The following is a 20,250-nucleotide window of genomic DNA, read 5'->3' as shown; positions in this document are numbered from 1 at the left end:
GAGCAATTTATTATTGTTTTGTACACATTATTAATTAGAATTCAAATGCATTTTGTTTTATTCACCAATATATATTTTTGTTGATAATTGCTGAGAGGGGCTTTTGATCCATTTTAAGATTCTGATTTCAACATTGATAATAATCATAAATGTTTCTTGAGCAGCAAATCATCATATTTGAAAGATTTCTGAAGGATCATGTGACACTGAAGACTGGAGTAATGATGCTGAAAATTCAGCTTTGATCACAGGAATAAATTACATTTTACTGTATATTCACATAGAAAACATCTATTTTACACTGTAATAATATTTCACAATATTACTGTTTTTACTGTATTTTTGTTCAAATAAATGCAGCTTTGGCGAGTATAAGAAACTTCTTTTTAAAAACAATACAAAATCTTAATTATTCCAAACTTTTGACCAGTAGTGTATTTTAAATTGATTGTAAAATGTGTTTTTGCACAGAAAAATGTCCATATATGAAGTCAGTTCTGAGTTTTATGTGGTTTTACTAACGTTGTCAGCGTTGATGAGGCAGCCGATGGTCTGTAAGGGGCAGAATATGTCATACTGTCCGTAGTGCTGCCCAGTGCTGGGATTCCAGATCAGATAGCGGTTCTGCTCATATGTCAAGACGTACGCTGTAGGGCCCTGAAACAACGACACAAACCCATAAAACAACAACACATGTCCATCTCCACTGAGGTATGTTGTCATAGAACTAACACAGAGATGAGAAAGATGCGGTCACATTAGAACATTTTCTGCGAAACGTCAAGGGAGGATGAAAGATGTTCACACGCAGATTTCAGGTTCAAGTGGGTCATGTGCCACGATGACCAGCAAAATTTTGCAGGGGAAAAACGGTCCATGTCTGTTGTCAATAGTGTATTGATGTATGAAGCACAGCTCACACACAAGTGTGTTCAAAGCAAGCAGCTTCCTGATGGTCAGTGTGGCGAATTCACATGATCAACTGGAACCTGATCTAAATCATGTTGAAATCTTTCATCCTCACGGTACATTCCTTACTGTTGGATTCCTATTGAAATGACAGGATTTCACCTGCGTAAATTAGCTAAACAACAGTAAATTAGCCAAGTGGCCTGTGACTCACCTCAGGAATGGCGGTGCCTATGATCAACCACGCCCTTTTCCCCATTGAGAGGAAGTAGTTACAGAGCAGAACAGCATGCTCCTCCTCATCTCCAGCTAGCAACGTTAGGAATTGCTAAAAACAGCACAAATCAAACAGCAAACATATGTATATATATGATACAAACTGAAAGAACAGAAGCATATGATGAGAGAAGCGCCTCACGTCACACGTGCTCCATAAGTCACAGACTCCCGCAAATGACACGCTGTCTGGGAGAGAAGGGATGAGCGCCACATATCGTGCGACTAACTCCTGAGGAGAGAGAACGTGAGGATGAGCAGAATGACCACAGAGAAAGAGTGACACAGACTGGACGAGTGTGTGTGCGGACAGACCGCGGTCTCCTGAGGACTGCTGGGGAACGCGTCCAGCAGCTCCTGCGGGGGATTCAGAGGCCGGATGAAGCGCGTGACGAAGACGGTTTTGCCGTTGATGTCAATGACGGTGGTGAGACAGGGCCGGTCTGGGAAACGCCGGCTCGCCTCCTTCTCAAACACTTCACTCGCTATCAGCAAACGCTCAACTTCCTGAGTGTCAAACTGAAAGGAGAGAGAGGTCAGAGGTCATCTACACTTATATGGGAGCCATTTTTTAGTTTCTTATTAATGAATTTGAGCATAATGTTGCTAATATTAGATACATCACATTACTGTTTGGGGTCGGTATGATTTTTTATGTTTTTGAAATAAATCTCTGATGCTCACCAATCAAAAACACAGTAAAACAGTAATACTGTGAAATATTATTACAATGTAAAACAGCTGTATTCTATGTGAATATATATTAAAGTGTAATTTAAAGCTGAATTTTCAGCATCATTACTCCAGTCTTCAGTGTCACATGATCCTTCAGAAATCATTTTAATATGTTGATCTGCTGCTCAAGAAACATTTATGATTATTATCAGTGTTGAAAACAGTCATATTTTTGTGGAAACTGTGATACATTTTATTTTTCAGGATTATTTGATGAATAGAAAGTTCAAAAGAACAACATTTATTTGAAACATAAATCTTTTGTAACATTATATATGTCTTTACTGTCACTTTGATCAATTTATGGCATCCTTACTGAATAAAATAATATTTCTTAAAGGTGCCGTAGAACGTCTTTTTAAAAGATGTAATATAAGTCTAAGGTGTCCCCTGAATGTGTCTGTGAAGTTTCAGCTCAAAATACCCCATAGATTTTTATTTATTTATTTTTTTAACTGCCTATTTTGGGGGCATCATTAACTATGCACCGATTCAGGCTGCGGCCCCTTTAAATTCTCGTGCTCTCCGCCCCCGGAGCTCGCGCTTGCCTTAAACAGCATAAACAAAGTTCACACAGCTAATATAACCCTCAAAATGGATCTTTACAAAGTGTTCGTCATGCAGCATGTCTAATCGCGTAAGTACAGTGTTTATTTGGATGTTTACATTTGATTCTGAATGAGTTTGAGGCTATGCTCTGTGGCTAACGGCTAATGCTACACTGTTGGAGAGATTTATAAAGAATGAAGTTGTGTTTATGAATTATACAGACTGCAAGTGTTTAATAAATGAAAATAACGACAGTCTTGTCTCCGTGAATACAGTAAGAAACGATGGTATCTTTAACCACATTTAACAGTACATTAGCAACATGCTAATGAAACATTTAGAAAGACAATTTACAAATATCACTAAAAATATCATGTGATCATGGATCATGTCAGTTATTATCGCTCCATCTGCCATTTTTCGCTATTGTCCTTGCTTTCTTACCTAGTCTGATGATTCAGCTGTGCACATCTAGGCGTCCTGCCCTTGTCTCATGCCTTGAACATGAGCTGGCATATGCAAATATTGAGAGCGTACATATTAATAATCCCAACTGTTACGTAACAGTTGGTGTTACGTAAAGATTCGCCTGTTCTTCTGAGGTCTTTTAAACAAATGAGATTTACATAAGAAGGAGGAAGCAATGGAGTTTGAAACTCAATGTATGTCTTTTCCATGTACTGAACTCTTGTTATTCAACTATGCCAAGGTAAATTCAATTTTTAATTCTAGGGCACCTTTAAGAAAACAAAAAAACTGACCCCAAACTTTTGAATGGTAGTGTATAAAGAAGTAAATTTGACATGGAGAGATATTAAACTAACAGCTCTAAACACACAACACACACAGGATGTTCTGGGGTAAACTACAAGTAATACAAGTAAAGCTCTATGATGCTCACAGATGCTGTACTTGTACTGATCACAGAATATATCTTCATAAAACTATGATATCTGGGATATCAGACTCCAAATCTGTTACCTTTACTTCCTTCATCTAATAAAAGCAGTCCAAAAACAAGAAAGAACAGAGAGAGAAAAAAAACAATACTGAAAAAAAAAATCATAAAAATCTCACTTTACTCCTGAAAAACAGTTTTGCTTAAGACGACAAGAATTAAAATAGATAAACTCATTTGTATGATCACATGGTACAGCTCTGGCTCCTGTACCTTCTCTCTGATGGTGTCTCCAGGCACCAGCTGCGGTTCAATGGTGATGAAGAGGCTGAGGAAGGTTCCTTCGCTCAGGCTGCGGGTGGTGTCATATCCACCTTCACTGCCCAAACTGCGCTCCTTACTGTATCCCAGCAGCACTGGAGGAGTGGACACCTTAAATGTCCCGTCAATCTAAACATACAACATCAAGATCACAATAAAAGAGTCACATTTTCAGTCATACAGTCATAAATCACATTTTAAGGCTGTGTTCACACTTGTAGTTCAGTTCACTTGGTTATTTTGGTGTGGACCAAAAAAGAGAATGACGTATTTAGTCCCGCTTGAACCCCTAAAACAGCTTTTATGATGTATATTTTGAGACAGAACTTACCGAACATATAAACAAAGCTGTTTTCTAGGATAAACGCGTTTGTTGTATGTGCGTAGCCTACATAGGATGGTATTTTTACCAGCTGAGAATTCATGAAGAGCTTATAAATGAGTAAAGGAGTCAAAACAGCAGCAGAGATTCCTCCGTCACACACAAATGAAAGTCTGCTGTGAGGAGACATGGTTCTGATGCCTGTACTGAACTGTAAAGGGACTATGACGAGAAGAACCAGGTGTGCTTGAGCATTCTGTCCTTTTTACGGTTGCATCTTGTGACATCACATCCTGTTTTTGGTTCGTTTAGATGTCTTTGGTCCATGTTGCATTCATATTTCAGTCGAACCGCACCGGGTTCATTTGGAAGTGGGTCTCGGTCCACTTTTTTGGTGCGCGCTAAGGTTTGGGTGGCAGCGTTCACACCAAAGACAATAACTATATCTATAAAGATATAGTTCTAAAAATCATTCTCAATATTATCACTTGGAATCATTTTCAGAACTATTTTTTTTTCAGCTGATGAAGGATAAAAACATTGACAGCCAATCAGAATCCATCCAGCACACTTTTAATAAATAGAACAATATCGTCCACTGGTGTGGACACTAATATATTCATCATTATAGTTATCTTTATAGTGAACAGGCCATTATTCAAAAGAACTGTACTAACAGAGCAATCACACCAGAGTTTGGTTTAATCGAACCAAACCTGCCAAGTGTGAACACACCCAAACAGAGATATGATCAATCAAGCTATCAGAAGCAAGCAGGATCAACCATTTAGGATGATTCCATTCACACAAGAACTCTTGTACCTCATTCTTTAAACATGAGAGTTTCTACTTGAAATGATAAATGAAATGAGAGTGTGTATGAAGTGTTAGCATGTGGTATCTTGCCCGGGACTGCAGGTAGATGGTGCTGAAGGGAATCTTGATGGAGCCGAGCCAGTGCCGCTCTATACGGGTGTGAATAGTGTTCCCTCTCTCCCGCTCGTCCTGAAGGAGTTAAGACCGACCACTCATGTCACTATCACATCATGAATATTTAAATGAGTCAGGGAATGGCACTTCTAAATGTTCTCACCTCCACCACATCATAGAGAAGCTCATCGAAGATGTTGATGAAGACCTCATCTCTGACTGACTGCAGACTGGTGGAGCTGTAGTCTCCATTTGGAGCACTGAGATCAAGGTGAAACAGCTGATTCACATCATGTGAAAACTGAGGAAATAACACTTCTGACTATGTTTGATATGATTTTGAACTTATTTCATATAAAATCCTAATGAACTGCCTACCAAACCAGCATTTTAAGATGCACTCGCAATTTGAAGGCTGTAAATGTAAATTTATTTTTAAAATATGTATGCCTCATACAATACTGGACAATATCAATACAAATATCAAAAAATAATAAATATTATTGATATACATTTCTTTTTATATATATATATATATATATATATATATATATATATATATATATATATATATATATATATATATATATATATATATATATACAGTACAGACCAAAAGTTTGGAACCACTAAGATTTTTAATGTTTTTAAAAGAAGTTTCGTCTGCTCACCAAGGCTACATTTATTTAATTAAAAATACAGTAAAAAACAGTAATATTGTGAAATATTATTACAATTTAAAATAACTGTGTACTATTTAAATATATTTGACAAAGTAATTTATTCCTGTGATGCAAAGCTGAATTTTCAGCATCGTTACTCCAGTCTTCAGTGTCACATGATCCTTCAGAAATCATTCTAATATGCTGATTTGCTGCTCAATAAACATTTATGATTATTTTCAATGTTAAAAACAGTTGTGTACTTTTTTTTTTTCAGGATTCCTTGATGAATAGAAAGTTCAAAAGAACAGCATTTATCTGAAATACAAAGCTTCTGTAGCATTATACACTACCGTTCAAAGTTTGGGGTCAGTAAGAATTTTTATTTTTATTTTTTTTGAAAAGAAATGAAAGAAATGAATACTTTTATTCAGCAAGGATGCATTAAATCAATCAAAAGTGGCAGTAAAGACATTTATAATGTTACAAAAGATTAGATTTCAGATAAACATTGTTCTTTTGAACTTTCTATTCATCAAATAATCCTGAAAAAAATATTGTTCACAAATATTTTGTACAATTGTACACATTAAATGTTTCTTGAATGATTTCTGAAGGATCATGTGACACTGAAGACTGGAGTAATGATGCTGAAAATTCAGCTTTGCCATCACAGGAATAAATTACTTTGTGAAATATATTCAAATAGAAAACAGTTATTTTAAATTGTAATAATATTTCACAATATTACTGTTTTTACTGTATTTTTAATTAAATAAATGTAGCCTTGGTGAGCAGACGAAACTTCTTTTAAAAACATTAAAATCTTAGTGGTTCCAAACTTTTGGACTGTACTGTATATATTATATATATATATATATATAATATTAACGTACATTTATTTTAAAATATTTATGCTTCAGTCAATACTGGAGAATATCAAGAAAAAATTGGCCATTTTACCCCCATTTTGTTCTAAGTGATGTGTTTTTTTATGATGATTAGAGTATTGTGTCATTAGTTTAGCAACATGCTAGATGTGTAGCCGCTGACAATGTAGAGCGTTTCAAATGAGCCACTTATGAGGTTTCATTTCAGTCAGGAGGCCGCCTTAGAAGCACAGAGGTATAGGGTCATTCCGTGTCACATCAACCAAATTTTTGTTAAAGTACAACGCCTAGAAATAGCAAAAACTGCAACATTTTTGCAGAGAAAATTCAAAATATCTCACATCCTGTTGGGTTTTCAGATTCTGAACCCAGGGACTTTTTTGTAGGTATTGAGCTGTTACATGTGTGTACCGAATTTCATACCTGTACGTTAAACTTAGCGCGAAAGGCGCTTAATTGAAATTTTGTAGGTGGCGCTATTGAGCCATTTTGCCACATCTAATTCTGAAACCCATATCAGACGTAAATTTTCACCACTTCTGACACATGTGCAAAGTTTCATGAGATTTCAAGCATGTTTAGGCCTTTAAAAATGCGATTCATTTCAGAGAAGAAGAAGAATTGACCGAGCAATAGGGTCCTCACACCATCAGTGCTCGGGCCCTAAATAGTGATGAAAGCCAAAATATGTCACAGATGTATATTTACTGAGTAATCCACTATTTTAAAAATTAGATTTGGAGCCAATTTACAGGGGTGTAAAATGACTTTAGAAAGATGGCAGCTTCATTATTTTATTTTTACACAGAGATTGGTAGGACTATTAGTAAAATCTGTTGACTTTAGCAATCTTTGTTTCATTATATGCCAGCAGTTTTTGCCTCAAGTTTGCATGCCTGTAACTCAAGAAGTACTAAAGATATCTTAATATCATTTTAGATTCTGGTTTTTAAACTTTACTTTTGGTATTTTAATTTTAAAGGCCCTCGATTGTTCAATCTCAGAGATATGGAGATCTTATTGCAGCTCCATGAGTAAATTGGTAAATGGTACACATTTTCAGCGGTCAAAAACCAAGACATGTTAATGTGATGTTACACTGGATTTCAAATCCCTCTGCTGTAGCTTCTAGTCTGACCTGAATGGCAGAACTATCTCCTCATTCCAGCAAGGGTTTGGACCCTCGGCAGTAGACGTCTGAAGCACTGAACGCTGGAAAGACACCTCCACAAATGGCCTGATCAGGGGCTAAAGCACACACACATGATTACACACAGGTATAGTTAAAGGTGCAGTAGGTCATTTCTGAGAGATCCTGTTGAAAATGTAAACCAACACCTAAACAAAAAATTCTGTGAATATTTGCTAATATATTAATATGTCTGTTTTGTGTATGTGCTGTGTGAAAAAACAAAAAACAAAAAAACAAAGTGGATTGGACCAATATAGGTATGGAGCAGTGATGCCATCATGCTGTTACCTGTCCGAAGGGCCACTCACTGCCCTGTTGGGGTGCTTGGGACGACACAGGAGCTGCAAATGGCTCTGCGAAAGACCGTCCAGACTTAGCCGACACAGGGGGTTTGCTGAAAATACAACAAACGATACATAAAAGAAAGTAGTCATTTAGTGTCTTCTTATTGGTCAACTGTCCTGGGTGTGTACAGGTACCTGGCGTAAGGTCTGCGGACAGGGATGTCGTATCCTCTGATGATGTTGACCAGGAGTTTGATGTCTCCGTCGGAGAGGTTTTGAGCGCTCACCTTCTTCCTCTCCTTCCTCTGAGGCTTCAGGGGCCGCTTGGGCTCGGCCAGTTTGAACAGGTTCCAGCCCAACACTCTGAAAGAGCATCCGCTGAGAGTCAGTGTGCAGATATCCCATAACACACTGCAGTATTAGTGAGGGATTTGAGTCTATATTCAGCTTGAACAATAGACATTGAGACACAGGACTTACATCCAGTTTATTTGTTTAAAGTCTCTAATTCTACCCTGAACACACACAAACGCACATCTACTAACAGATGCTGATGTTGAACACACAACACAGCATTTCATTTCATGACCTCTTTAATGTTATAAAACTGATCGGTCCTTGAATTTGATTGGTTGAGCAGCATTTCAAGAGTGCTGATAAGGAAGTCCAACAACATTCATTGTTTGTATCACTTTTTTTCTAAATTTACAAAAAATGTAAATGTGGTCTAAGAGTAACAAAAAGCTATAAAGGAAATATTGTGGAAAGTCCTTATATGGAGATAATCTAGGCATGTTTTATGCAAATTACTACCATGGGGTACGTGAGCACTCATCAAGGACATTCAATATTCATTAACATTACAACGAGTTTAAGAATAAATTCATGTGTTTATGCATGTTTGTGCAAATCTAATTAGTGACTCTTTCTGCAGGTGACATCATTAAGTCAGTAGATAGCGACTCTTTATGAGGGAGTCAATTGATTCACTCATCCGTTGAATCATTCACTCATCCATTTCATTCAAAAATACTGATTCGTTCTGGAGCGAAATAAGTGACTGGTTCTCATTCACTAACTGTGCATATGCATACATTTTTTGTGACATCTGCTCATGACCATATTAATGAACAAATCATGATTAATTTCTTTTTTTTTTTTTTTTTTTTTTAAATTTAAGAAAAATTTGCAGAAACTTCATATGGTTTCTGAGAATAACAAAAGGCTGTAAAGGAAAGGTAGTGGAAAGCCCTCATAAGGATATAATCTAGATGTATTTTATGCAATTTACTACAATGGGGCACATGAGCACTCATTTAGAATATTCAAAGAGGCATTAACATCATAAAGAGGTTAAGAAAAAATGTTCAGTGCTCAGCGTAAATGACTACACCCCCTTTGAAAAGTAACATTTTAAACAATATCTCAATGAACACAAAAACTATTTCAAAAATGCTGACAAGACTAAGTTTTATATAACATCTGTTTAACTTGTAACATGAAAGGTTAATAATATAACTTAGAGAACAAAATTTTCAGTTTTACTCAAATTAGGGTGATGCAAAATTGAGTACATCCCACTGAAAGTCTCTGAAGCAAAGCTAACTTTTAGACTACAAATGTCTAATTTCACAAGAATTCAACCACAGGTGAGTCGAATTATTCATTACACAGGTGTCCAGCAGACAGTTGACTATAAAAGGGTGTTAAAACCCTTTCCCATTTCATGCTGTCAGCAATGGCACCACATGGAAGAGAAATGTCACAATACCTGAGAGAATAGAGAAAATACAAAAATTTAAAAAAAGATGGAACTGCAATCATCTCACAGAGACGTCCAGGATGTCCATGGAAGTTAACACCTCGACAGGAGCGAGTTATCTAAAGAACTAGAAAGCCAAACTGGGGTAACTATTTCCTGTGACACGTACACTGCAGAGGAATGGCATGCATGGGTGCTGTCCAAGAAAGAAGCCTTTCCTAAAGTCCAGGCACAAAAAAAAGCCCGTCTAGAGTTTGCCAGGGCCCATGCTGACAAAGATGAAGACTACTGGGACTCTATACTCTGGAGTGATGAGACCAAGTCAAGATAAATGTTTTTGGAACTGATAGCTTCAAAACTGTGTGGCGTCGCAAAGGTGAGGAATACAAAGAAAAATGCATGGTGCCTACAGTGAAACATGGTGGTGGCATTGTTTATGGGGGCTGCATGAGTGCTGCTGGTGTCGGGGAGCTGCATTTCATTTAATGGCATCATGAATTCACAGATGTACTGCTCTATACTGAAAGAGAAGATGCTACCATCACTCCGTGCCCTTGGTCATCGTGAACTTTTCCAACATGACAATGATCCTAAATACACCTCTTAGGCCACTGTTGGATTTCTGAAGAAGAACAGGGTGAAAGTGATTCAGTGGCCAACTTTTCAGCACCTGATTCAGCGCCAATTTGTTCATTCCATGCTTAGAAGACTTGGAGTTGTCATTAAAAATCATGGAGGCCATACAAAGTACTAGATGTAGTAGTTTTTGTTGTGGGGTGTACTCATTTTTGCATCACTCTAATTTCAGTAAAACTGAAAAATGTGTAATCTAAGTTATATTATTAACCTTACTTTCATGTTGCAAGTTAAACAGATGTTATATTAAACTTAGTCTTGTCAACATTTTGGAAATTGTTTTTGTGTTCATTGAGATATTGTTTAAAATGTTACTTTTCAAAGGGGGTGTACTCATTCACACTGAGCACTGTATGTGTACACACATGAGTTGTGTATTAGGCTATTTATTTATTTTTTGACATGGTCTCCTGTGCATGAAAATACAAACTATAAACTTAATTAATATTAAATCTTTATAAGTGAGTCATTGAATCATTCACTCAACTGATTAATTCAAACACTAATTCATTCAGGAATGAATCACCACTACTGTGTTGATTCTGCATGGAATTATTTTTGTTGGCAGAGCCAAGGTATCTGACAACATTGTGTCTAAAAGTTTTTTTTGTTTGTTTATTGAACTGCTGCATAAAAGCAATCATGCTGTTGTTCTGAATATCATTATGGCCGTGAAAGCTAAATTGGAGGAGAAGATTTTCTTTCAGCCTGTTCCTCACACAGAGCTTTAATCACTTATGTTAGTCAATGTATGATTACATTATATGGAAAAGAGCAGCATGAACATTCAGCTAAACCACTCCTTTAGTGCTCCACAAAGAAAGAATGCCATATGGGTTTGGAAGAACATGAGGCTTATTAAATAAATACATCAGTGCTGTTACTCTAAACACACTATCAGTACTCAACGTACAGCAGATCAAACACACAAACACACTCTGAGTGTGAGACTGGACTCCTCTAACATACTTTACACTGACTAATTCTACAGAAAATGGCATCTCATGAACACACAGATCTGAGGGGAGGAACACAAGGAAAATAAAGGAATACGGAAGACTGAGAGAAGAACAAAAAAATCCTCAGGACATACCCAGCACCTGGACCACTGAATATACAAACATGCAAGAGAAAAAAAGAGAAATAAAAGACGAGAATTGTCAAATAAAGGTCACTTTATACAGGTCTAAGTTTAGATAAAGCCTCACGCTTAGCAGTCTGTGCTCAAACTACATTGCTCACTGCAGGAACATACCATAAACTGCCTTAAATCATTTTAACCTTCTATTAACCTTCTATATAATCATCATCAAATACTAAAGTTATTTAGGCCTTGTACACACTGCAGCTAAATTCGGTTGTCAGTTCACCTTTTAGTGCTTAATCACGTTCTGTACACACACAGTTCAGTAAAATGCGGGAGTGACAACCGCATTCTACAACCGAATTAAATCCTGAAAAATACAGTTAGTGACAACCGCATTTACAGAAATTCTATGCAGTGTGTACGGAACCGAACTGAACAACTAGTTGTTAATGACGTTTTTTAACGTTCATCTGAGATGTTTCTCTCTTCTGTATGAGAGGTGAATCACAGGGAAAGCACAAGCCTTGACTCATTTGAGTTGCCAGATCTTGCTAGTAAAATCAGCAAACAAGAATAAGCCCATAATAAACTGAAATAAATACAAATGCTTTATGCTGAAAATAAGACCAAAATATCGCGATTCATGTCTGCTCACTTTAATAACTTCATAAACTCCATTTGCTTTATGAGAAGAGCTTAAACAACAAGCCCAAAAACTCTTAAAATGAGTGACCATGGCAATACAGAAAGAGCGTGCTCTGTGTGAAACAGGCTGTACAAGCATAAACGAAACAGTGTTTAGTTAAATTGCTGAAAATAACGAGTGTTTTGTCACTGTAATATTACTTTAGTCACATTAACGGACACCAAACATGAGAGACGCCAGAACGTCGCTATGGTTTCCAAGCTGTCAATCATTGCATTTTTGAGAGTGAGTTGTGTTCCGTACACACATGTAATGATAATTTAGGGGATTCACTCCCGCATTTAAATGCGGTTGTCACTCCTGAAACTTAGAGTGTGTACATGGCCTTAATGAACTGCAGCACATGAACTGGATTTAGCGTTCAAAGAAAGTGTCAGCATTTGTTAGTGGGTGAGTATGTGTACCAGACCATATCTGAATATGACGTCTAGGAGTGGGTGGAGTCTGATTCAGTACGCCTCTATTTAAAGTCTGCAGAAGTGAATTAGATCAACAATAGAGCCGTTTACCCGATGCTGGGAACCTCGTCCTCTGAAATCACATCAGACAGGATGAAATGATGCTTCGCTATAAGGGAACGATTAATGACTGACTCCCGAACCTGAGACAGAGAGACAAACAGAGAATTTGATTTTAAGGGCCCTTTGATGACCAATACATAACTCACATTACTGTCCACTGTTCTTACATAATTCAAACATAAAGAAAAGATATTTAGGGTCAGTAAGAGTTCTATTTTAAATAAATATTGTTCTTTTGAATTTCATAAAATAATAATAAATATAAAATAATAACATATTACAATGATTTCTGAAGGATCATGTGACACTGAAGACTGGAGTAATGATGCTGAAAATTCAGCATTGATCACATGAATAAATTACACTTTACTATATATTCACATAGAAAACAGCTGTTTTTAATTGTAATAATATTACACAATATTACTATTTTACTGTATTTTTGATCAAATAAATGAAGCCAAGGTGAGCTTCAGAGTAGGGCTGTCAAACAATTAATCACGATTAATCGCATACAAATTAAAAGTTTGAGTTTGCCTAATATATGTGGGTGTACTGTGTGTAATTATTATGTATATGTAAATACAAACACATCCATGTATATATTTGAGAAATATTTACAAGTATATGTATTTATTTATATTTTTATATAATTTATATTATATATAAACACATTTTTTTGTACATAAATAACATATTTCTCTTAAATATATACATTAATTTGTGTGTATTTATATATACATATTATTTACACACATTACTCACACATATATTATGCATACTCAAACTTTCATTTTTGTATGCGATTAATCGCGATTAATCGTTTGACAGCCCTACTTCAGAGACTTCTTTCAAAAACATTTGTAAAAATCTTCCCGACCCCAAACTTTTTAACGGTAGTCCAAGAAAGAAAGAAAGCAAAATAACTCCACAGCTCAGTTTCACTCATCACTCACTCTTTGTAGATATTTGGCCACGAGGGCTCGATGTGAATCAATGTGCTCTTTTGTATCGATGATCTCGCCATCCTTTAGTCTCTTCTCATAATCCTGAAACAAAATTGACACAAATCCACCTTCTTGTTCTTACATATGTTCAATAAACATATGAACTAATTACAGGTACATACTTCCTAAAAAGATAAGACTCTTGCAGCTGCTGGAAACCTATATTCACTGTCTATTTCATTCACAGACCTGCACAGACATCTACTCGACACTAGGTGGTGCTACAATAAACTATACGAATTGACTATGTTTTTTTATGTTTTCTTTTCAGTGTTTCAGTGCAACTTTTGACTCCTACCTGGACAGTCTTGCCATTGTTATATATCTTTTTCGAAACACTATCTCTTTGAAGTCCTTGGCCTGAACAATCTTAGGACACCCAGCACTCCACAGACAGTTCAGCATGTCCGTTATAACGCTGTTTTCACAGAGGTTAAGTGATCTCACCTGGAACACTTTTTCAGATATCTCCTGCTCCATGGAGGGGACACATTTAAAGTGCCGGAACTCCGCCACCTCCTGACTCCGCAGCCTCAGGAGACGGAAGCGACGTGAACGCTGCAGCTTCCTCATCAGTCAGGAAATTAAACTCCTCCTGAAGCTGCTCCAGACGAAAGTATTCAGGAACTGCCACGTCTCCACCACTCACCACCTACAGAGACACGGAGACAAAACACAGCACTCTTGAACAATAGACTCCTATTGGTATTCTCTACTGTTGAGTTGAGTAGTCAAATATTTTTTTTTAATGACTAAACTGCATATTTCACCATCAAATGGAAACGTACCGGCACTGGTCTTATTCAAATTAGAATGGCTAATGGCACAGTCTTGTGACTCACAAGTAAATAAAGGCGCATTCAAGAGTTGGAAGAGAATTCTGGGAAATGTACCGAGAGTAGCTGCATGATGGAGGCGTTGTTGGGGTCGTTGGGGTCGAGGCGAGACTCAGCTGCCCACTTCCCCAATTTCTTCATGTCATTCAGACCAGAGGCCCCGAATACAGGCTATAGCATCCATCTGCCCGAGACCACTGAAGAGAGAGAAAGCAGTCCATCTTACCAAGCACAACTCTTAGAAAAAAGGCCCGCTAATGGAGGGCTGGATCTCTGTTTGGCTCTTCTGACCTGTACAGGCCCCCTCCAGGCTGAGTGGACGGGGGAGCGAGGGGGATGTCATCTTCCCCAACGGCCCATGACACGCAGCAGGAGAGCTTCCCTGACGTCATCAGAGTCTGTGTGTTAGCGCCGTCAGCCTCAAAAGAGAATGCAACACCTACCACAAACCAGATATAACACAACCTCATTTCACCTCCTACAATCTGAGACGCCCTTGATTCGGTGACACACAGGAATCTGTTTAGGCAGGTTTAAGAGATGTTTACCACTGCCGACACCCTCGTGGCTGAAGGTGACCCTCTGGTTGCTGCTGAACTCCATCTCCTCAGATGGTGCACTGCCGGTCAGGACAGAAGTCTCTGGAAGTGGCACACACACCTCAGCCAGCTGGGTGGAAGATGAGCCCACGCTCTCAAACACCTGCAAGACAACATCCAGAACATCTCAAACATATACAGACACATGCCAATGCAATTGTGTGTATACACACAACTAGGGCTGCCCCAGACTAAAGATTTTTCTAGTCGACTAGTAGTTGTTCATTTAAGCTATCAGTCAACTAATCGCACATTTATATTAATTTAATTACTTAAAGGTGCTAAAGAGGATATTTTTGTCGACTGAGAAACCAAAGACTTGTTACTGAGTTTTTGAAATATGCATGCATAAGAACAACCCCCCTCCTTCGAAGGAACGCCTCCCAAAACTCGTAAACACTCGTATTGGAACACGAGTGTTTACCACCGGCATTCGCTGGGTTGTGTTAGTGGATTCATTATGTCGGACTCACCGCAGGTAACTCATAATCTGCAGTTGTTACTCCTGTCTCCGGACAAAAACATTGCATGCGGCGCCTGTGGAGTGTGGAAAGTTACTGGAGCGTGCAGCCGCGCTCGTCTCTCACAAGGAACGTCATGGCAGTGATTGACAAGCCAGAGGGCCAATCGTTTACGTGATGATCGCGTAAACGATTGGCTGACGTTTTTAAGGCCCTACCTCGTGCACAGATTATGTATATTAATATTATTCCTTTCAGTGCACCTAATAAATAGTCTTTTATCAGTTAGTAAAGACAGTTTCAAGTAATATTGCAAAAATGTATAAAACAAAACATCCTCTTTAGCACCTTTAAATATACTGGGAGCGGAATATATGCCTCGCGCTCAAGCGCACACATAAAGCTTGCCACAAAGCACTGGCAAAAGTAATGATTCTGAATGTGTCGGGAAAAAAAATTATTATTATAAAATAACATTTTAATTGTTTATTAATAAACTAGTGTTTTCTGAGTCAGTGTCAGCTGCAAAGATGAAGTTGATGATGCTGACTCGTCATATAAAGAAAAATGCACCTTTCATATGGATTACATAATCAGAGAGCATTTGTTTTCGATTCAAATTGGTTAGTTTAAAGGTAGACGTTTCAAGCTTTCTATAGATATATTTCTCATGTCTGTGAGGCAAGTAGCCTATATGCTGAGTTTTGGTTCATTTATGTGATGCACTGCTGTTCACAGAGACCGAGACAGCAGAAAGTGCATCCTGTTTGTTTTCTTTATTTTACAAAAGCACAAAGTTTTGTTGTTATTGTGAGTTTACACAAATAAAAGTAGAAACTTTACAGTTTTGAATGATGTATTAGTCTGATTTGTATGACAAAAAGTATTTTAAGTTGAAAAAAATGCAAGTGATCGCGCCGACGCCTCCATGTCTTACAGTAAAGCGTGTTATACTTTAGCCGCACGAACACTTGGATATATAATAGCGCACATTTATCTAGGTTAACGAGCAGCCATGTAAAGTTGCTACTACTTACATGTTTCAAATGATAAGCCATATTTGAGGTCGAAGGATGATAGGCGGACGTTTTGATTTCCCACCCAACATACTGTAATTACCACAATGACCCGCCGCTAACCAACTAACAAAGTCTTGGTTGACTAAGCCTCTTCTAGTCAACTAACATTTAGCCCTACACACAACCCAACCGTACCTGCAGTTTGATGCTTTCTGGCCAGTTCACTATCTTCAGGTTGAAGATCTGACCAAAGTGGACTCTGAAATCCATGTTGAGGGCTCGGCTGTCTGTTCTGGAAACTTCTTTATCGTTGTACAGGACCTTGATGAAGAGGGAACGTTTGGTCACATCCTCTCTACGAGCGAACTCGGCACTAGAAAAGGCACAAACAAAAACTAGTTTACATTACAATTTTCTGGAAAACTCTGAGTCTGGAGAAACCCAGGCAAAAGTGCCTGAAATAGTGCTACGGTGGATGGTGTTGTGGGTGTTCTGAGTGGTTGTAAGGTTACAAAGGTGTTGTGGGTTGTTGCCAGGGAGTTGCTAAGGTGTTCTTAGTGGTTTTAAGATTGCAAGTGTGTTGTGGGTGGTTTCTAGGGAGTTGCTAAGGTGTTCTGAGTGGTTTTAAAGGGTTAGTTCACCCAAAAATGAAAATTCTGTCATTTATTACTCACCCTCATGCTGTTCCACACCCGAAAGACCTTCGTTAACCTTCGGAAAGCAAATTAAGATATTTTTGATTAAATCCGATGGCTCCGTGAGGCCTGCATAGCCAGCAATGACATTTCCTCTCTCAAGATCCATTAATGTACTAAAAACATATTTAAATCGGTTCATGTGAGTATAGTGGTTCAATATTAATATTATAAAGCGACGAGAATATTTTCGAATCAGCGAACCGCTGGAGCACCAAAGTCACGTGATTTCAGCAGTTTGGTGGTTTGACACGAGATCCGAATCATGATTCGATATGCTGATTCATAATGCTCCGAAGCTTAATGAAGCAGTGTTTTGAAATCGGCCATCACTATATAAGTCGTTATTTTGGTTTTTTGGCGCACCAAAAATATTCTCGTCACTTTATAATATTAATATTGAACCACTGTACTCACATGAACTGATTTAAATATGTTTTTAGTACATTAATGGATCTTGAGAGAGGAAATGTCATTGCTGGATTTGGAGGCCTCACTGAGCCATCAGATTTCAACAAAAATATCTTAATTTGTGTTCCGAAGATTAACGAAGGTCTTACAGGTGTGTAACGGCATGAGGGTGAGTAATAAATGACATTATTTTCATTTTTGGGTGAACTAACCCTTTAAGGTTGCAAGAGTGCTTGTGGGTGGTTGCCAGGGCCTAGACACAGCAAACTGACATCAAAGAACTAGCAGCGTCAAAAGCGGACTGTGTTGTCACCTCGTGTCCCCTGTCTCCATGCTTGAACGCACCACAAAGACGCTAGCCAACTGACAACTAGCACATTACATTGATTAAACTTGATAAAAAACCTGCAGATGGGGGTTCAACTGGTGTAGTACAGTGTAGAACACACTGCAAACAAGACTGAAAGATGCACAACCATGACACTGGCCAGCTGTTGATTTGTGTGTCACAGCCTTAAGGTATTCTACATGTTTTTAGCAGATTGCTGTGCAGTAGCAAGGGTGTTGAAGGTGGTGGCTTGAACATCCTGGGTAGTTGCTAAGGCGTTGCTGGAATATTGCAGGTAGTTGCCAGGGCATTGCTGTGTGGTTGTTAAGGTGTTTTAGGTGGTTGCTAGGATTTTTTTTGCCCAATTTATCGTCCCCAAGGTTCATTTATATCCATGGGAGAAGCAATACGAGTTATGCCTGGAAGCTTAATACTAAAGGCAGGGGTGCCTAATCCTGTTCCTGGAGACCTACCAGCCCTGCTCCAACACACCTGTCTGTAATCATCAGTGCTCCTGAAGACAGGCCCGGATCTTAGTTTGAGCAGGGTAACTTGGGGCTGTATATTGCAGCAAGGTAGATCTCAAGGAACAGGATTGGGCACCCCCTCTTTAAGGGGTTTGTTCAAATCACTAACCTTAAATATGAGCAAAAGTAATAGCAGGGCTCAACACTAACACTTGTCCTCTTGTCCAAGACAAGAGGGGTTTTTTTGCATGTTTTTGCAAGAGCTGTTTGTTGTTTGCATGTTTAAAAGAATCACTGCATTTTCCCCCCGACATTTCTTATGTGAATATTCAAAAATATATTTAAATCATTAATCTCATAACATTATTTATTGCAGTTGTAATTTTGCAGTGTAAATTATTTGATTGGTAACAGCCCTATAGGGTCTTTGTTGATCAACATGAAAGATGATGCATAGATTTAATAAGGTTAAAAAAAATGGCATTTAAAAAGGTAAATGATACCCTGTGGGGAAAAAATATCAAAAATATTTAAGTAACACTGATGAAAATATTGTTTCAGAATTAATTATGTTTACACCACCAAAAATCCTATTTTTCCACCCGGACAAGTAACTTTTTTACTCTGACAAGTGCATGACTGATTTACTTACCCGAAGGACAAGCATATGACATGTCTTAATGTTGAGCGCTGAATAGAGAATACGAATCTGACGTCACGCCGCATTGAGTTCTGGGTAACTTCTTTGTTTATCCGCCATCTTGACAGGATCGCGCATCCTTTACGTTAGTGAGTTTAGTGCAGTAATTTGTTTTCTGTCATGATTGTGAAAAATGTCACCATTGTATGTCATTAATGCTGCATCGATAATTGTGATAGTAACTCAGATCATCTTTCTAAGAGAAAACAAGACAGTGAAAAAAGTTTTTTCGCCTTTTCTACGTGTAAAAACACCAAGGGAAGCAGGTCGAGGAGATGACCAGAAGACGCCGGATGGCAAATCTCTTAATAATGGCACTGATTAAACCCACTGCTTATCACTCAATAAAAGAATCACATTGCTAAGTGTTTTTGAAAGTTTTGATTTCGTTTGGTTTAATAACATTACCTTTGCATGTCTGACTCTCACTGCGCTCGTTAATTAGCAGAACTTGACGGGGACATTCATATGCTTAACAAGAAAAACGCTTCATGTGACAAACAAACAATTCTGTACATATTTATTAAAGCATACTGTGTGGAGATACGCAAATGAGCCCAAAATATGAACGCAACACGTTTATATCTTAAACGGTTTCCTCTCATGTCCTCTCAAGAAAACGCTTAATGCACTTAGACTGATATTAAAGAGACCAAATTCTATTTACAAATAAAGCACATGCAGAAAAACGGATGAGACCAAAATATAAACTTTCAGTATCACTTAAAATGCAAGCATTTTATACATTTTCTTCATAACGGTTTTATAAAGGTAGGAAATTGCTTAGTGTGGTTGTCATTTGTTAAAATAAATATAAAGATACAGTGTGTTCGTGTCCGTCTGTCCGCTGAATTTGACCCATAATCTCTGATTCTCATCTGTGATCGTGGAAAAGGGGAATTACAATGACAAGTTGTAGGCCTACTCAATATGCTCGTTTAAGCATCATTTAAACGTTTCCAACAAATAAATGAATCAACTTTTCTCAGTGTGTTGATCACATAGATTTATTTGGATATTTATACGATGGCTGAAGCAGCAGTGAGC

The 20,250-nt window shown here is 37.8% G+C and overlaps 1 protein-coding gene across 1 annotated transcript in view; it reads right to left on the bottom strand.

Moving 5' to 3' along the window:
* cc2d2a (coiled-coil and C2 domain containing 2A) overlaps positions 1 to 20,250 on the bottom strand; it is a 45,563-nt gene that overhangs the window by 4,939 nt on the left and 20,374 nt on the right. Inside the window, 19 exon segments of the mRNA XM_048178920.1 lie at positions 523 to 657; positions 1,124 to 1,237; positions 1,328 to 1,417; positions 1,501 to 1,704; positions 3,641 to 3,817; positions 4,917 to 5,015; positions 5,104 to 5,200; positions 7,631 to 7,740; positions 7,973 to 8,078; positions 8,164 to 8,331; positions 12,669 to 12,760; positions 13,637 to 13,729; positions 14,135 to 14,251; positions 14,253 to 14,339; positions 14,581 to 14,685; positions 14,687 to 14,720; positions 14,815 to 14,962; positions 15,072 to 15,225; positions 16,798 to 16,975. Coding sequence (XP_048034877.1) covers positions 523 to 657; positions 1,124 to 1,237; positions 1,328 to 1,417; positions 1,501 to 1,704; positions 3,641 to 3,817; positions 4,917 to 5,015; positions 5,104 to 5,200; positions 7,631 to 7,740; positions 7,973 to 8,078; positions 8,164 to 8,331; positions 12,669 to 12,760; positions 13,637 to 13,729; positions 14,135 to 14,251; positions 14,253 to 14,339; positions 14,581 to 14,685; positions 14,687 to 14,720; positions 14,815 to 14,962; positions 15,072 to 15,225; positions 16,798 to 16,975 — 2,308 coding nt within the window.

Source organism: Megalobrama amblycephala, linkage group LG24 (genome assembly GCF_018812025.1).
Source record: "Megalobrama amblycephala isolate DHTTF-2021 linkage group LG24, ASM1881202v1, whole genome shotgun sequence".
Taxonomy (NCBI): Eukaryota; Metazoa; Chordata; class Actinopteri; order Cypriniformes; family Xenocyprididae; genus Megalobrama; species Megalobrama amblycephala.
The sequence above is the reverse complement of the archived record's forward strand: the minus strand, read 5'-3'. Positions and strand labels throughout refer to the sequence as shown.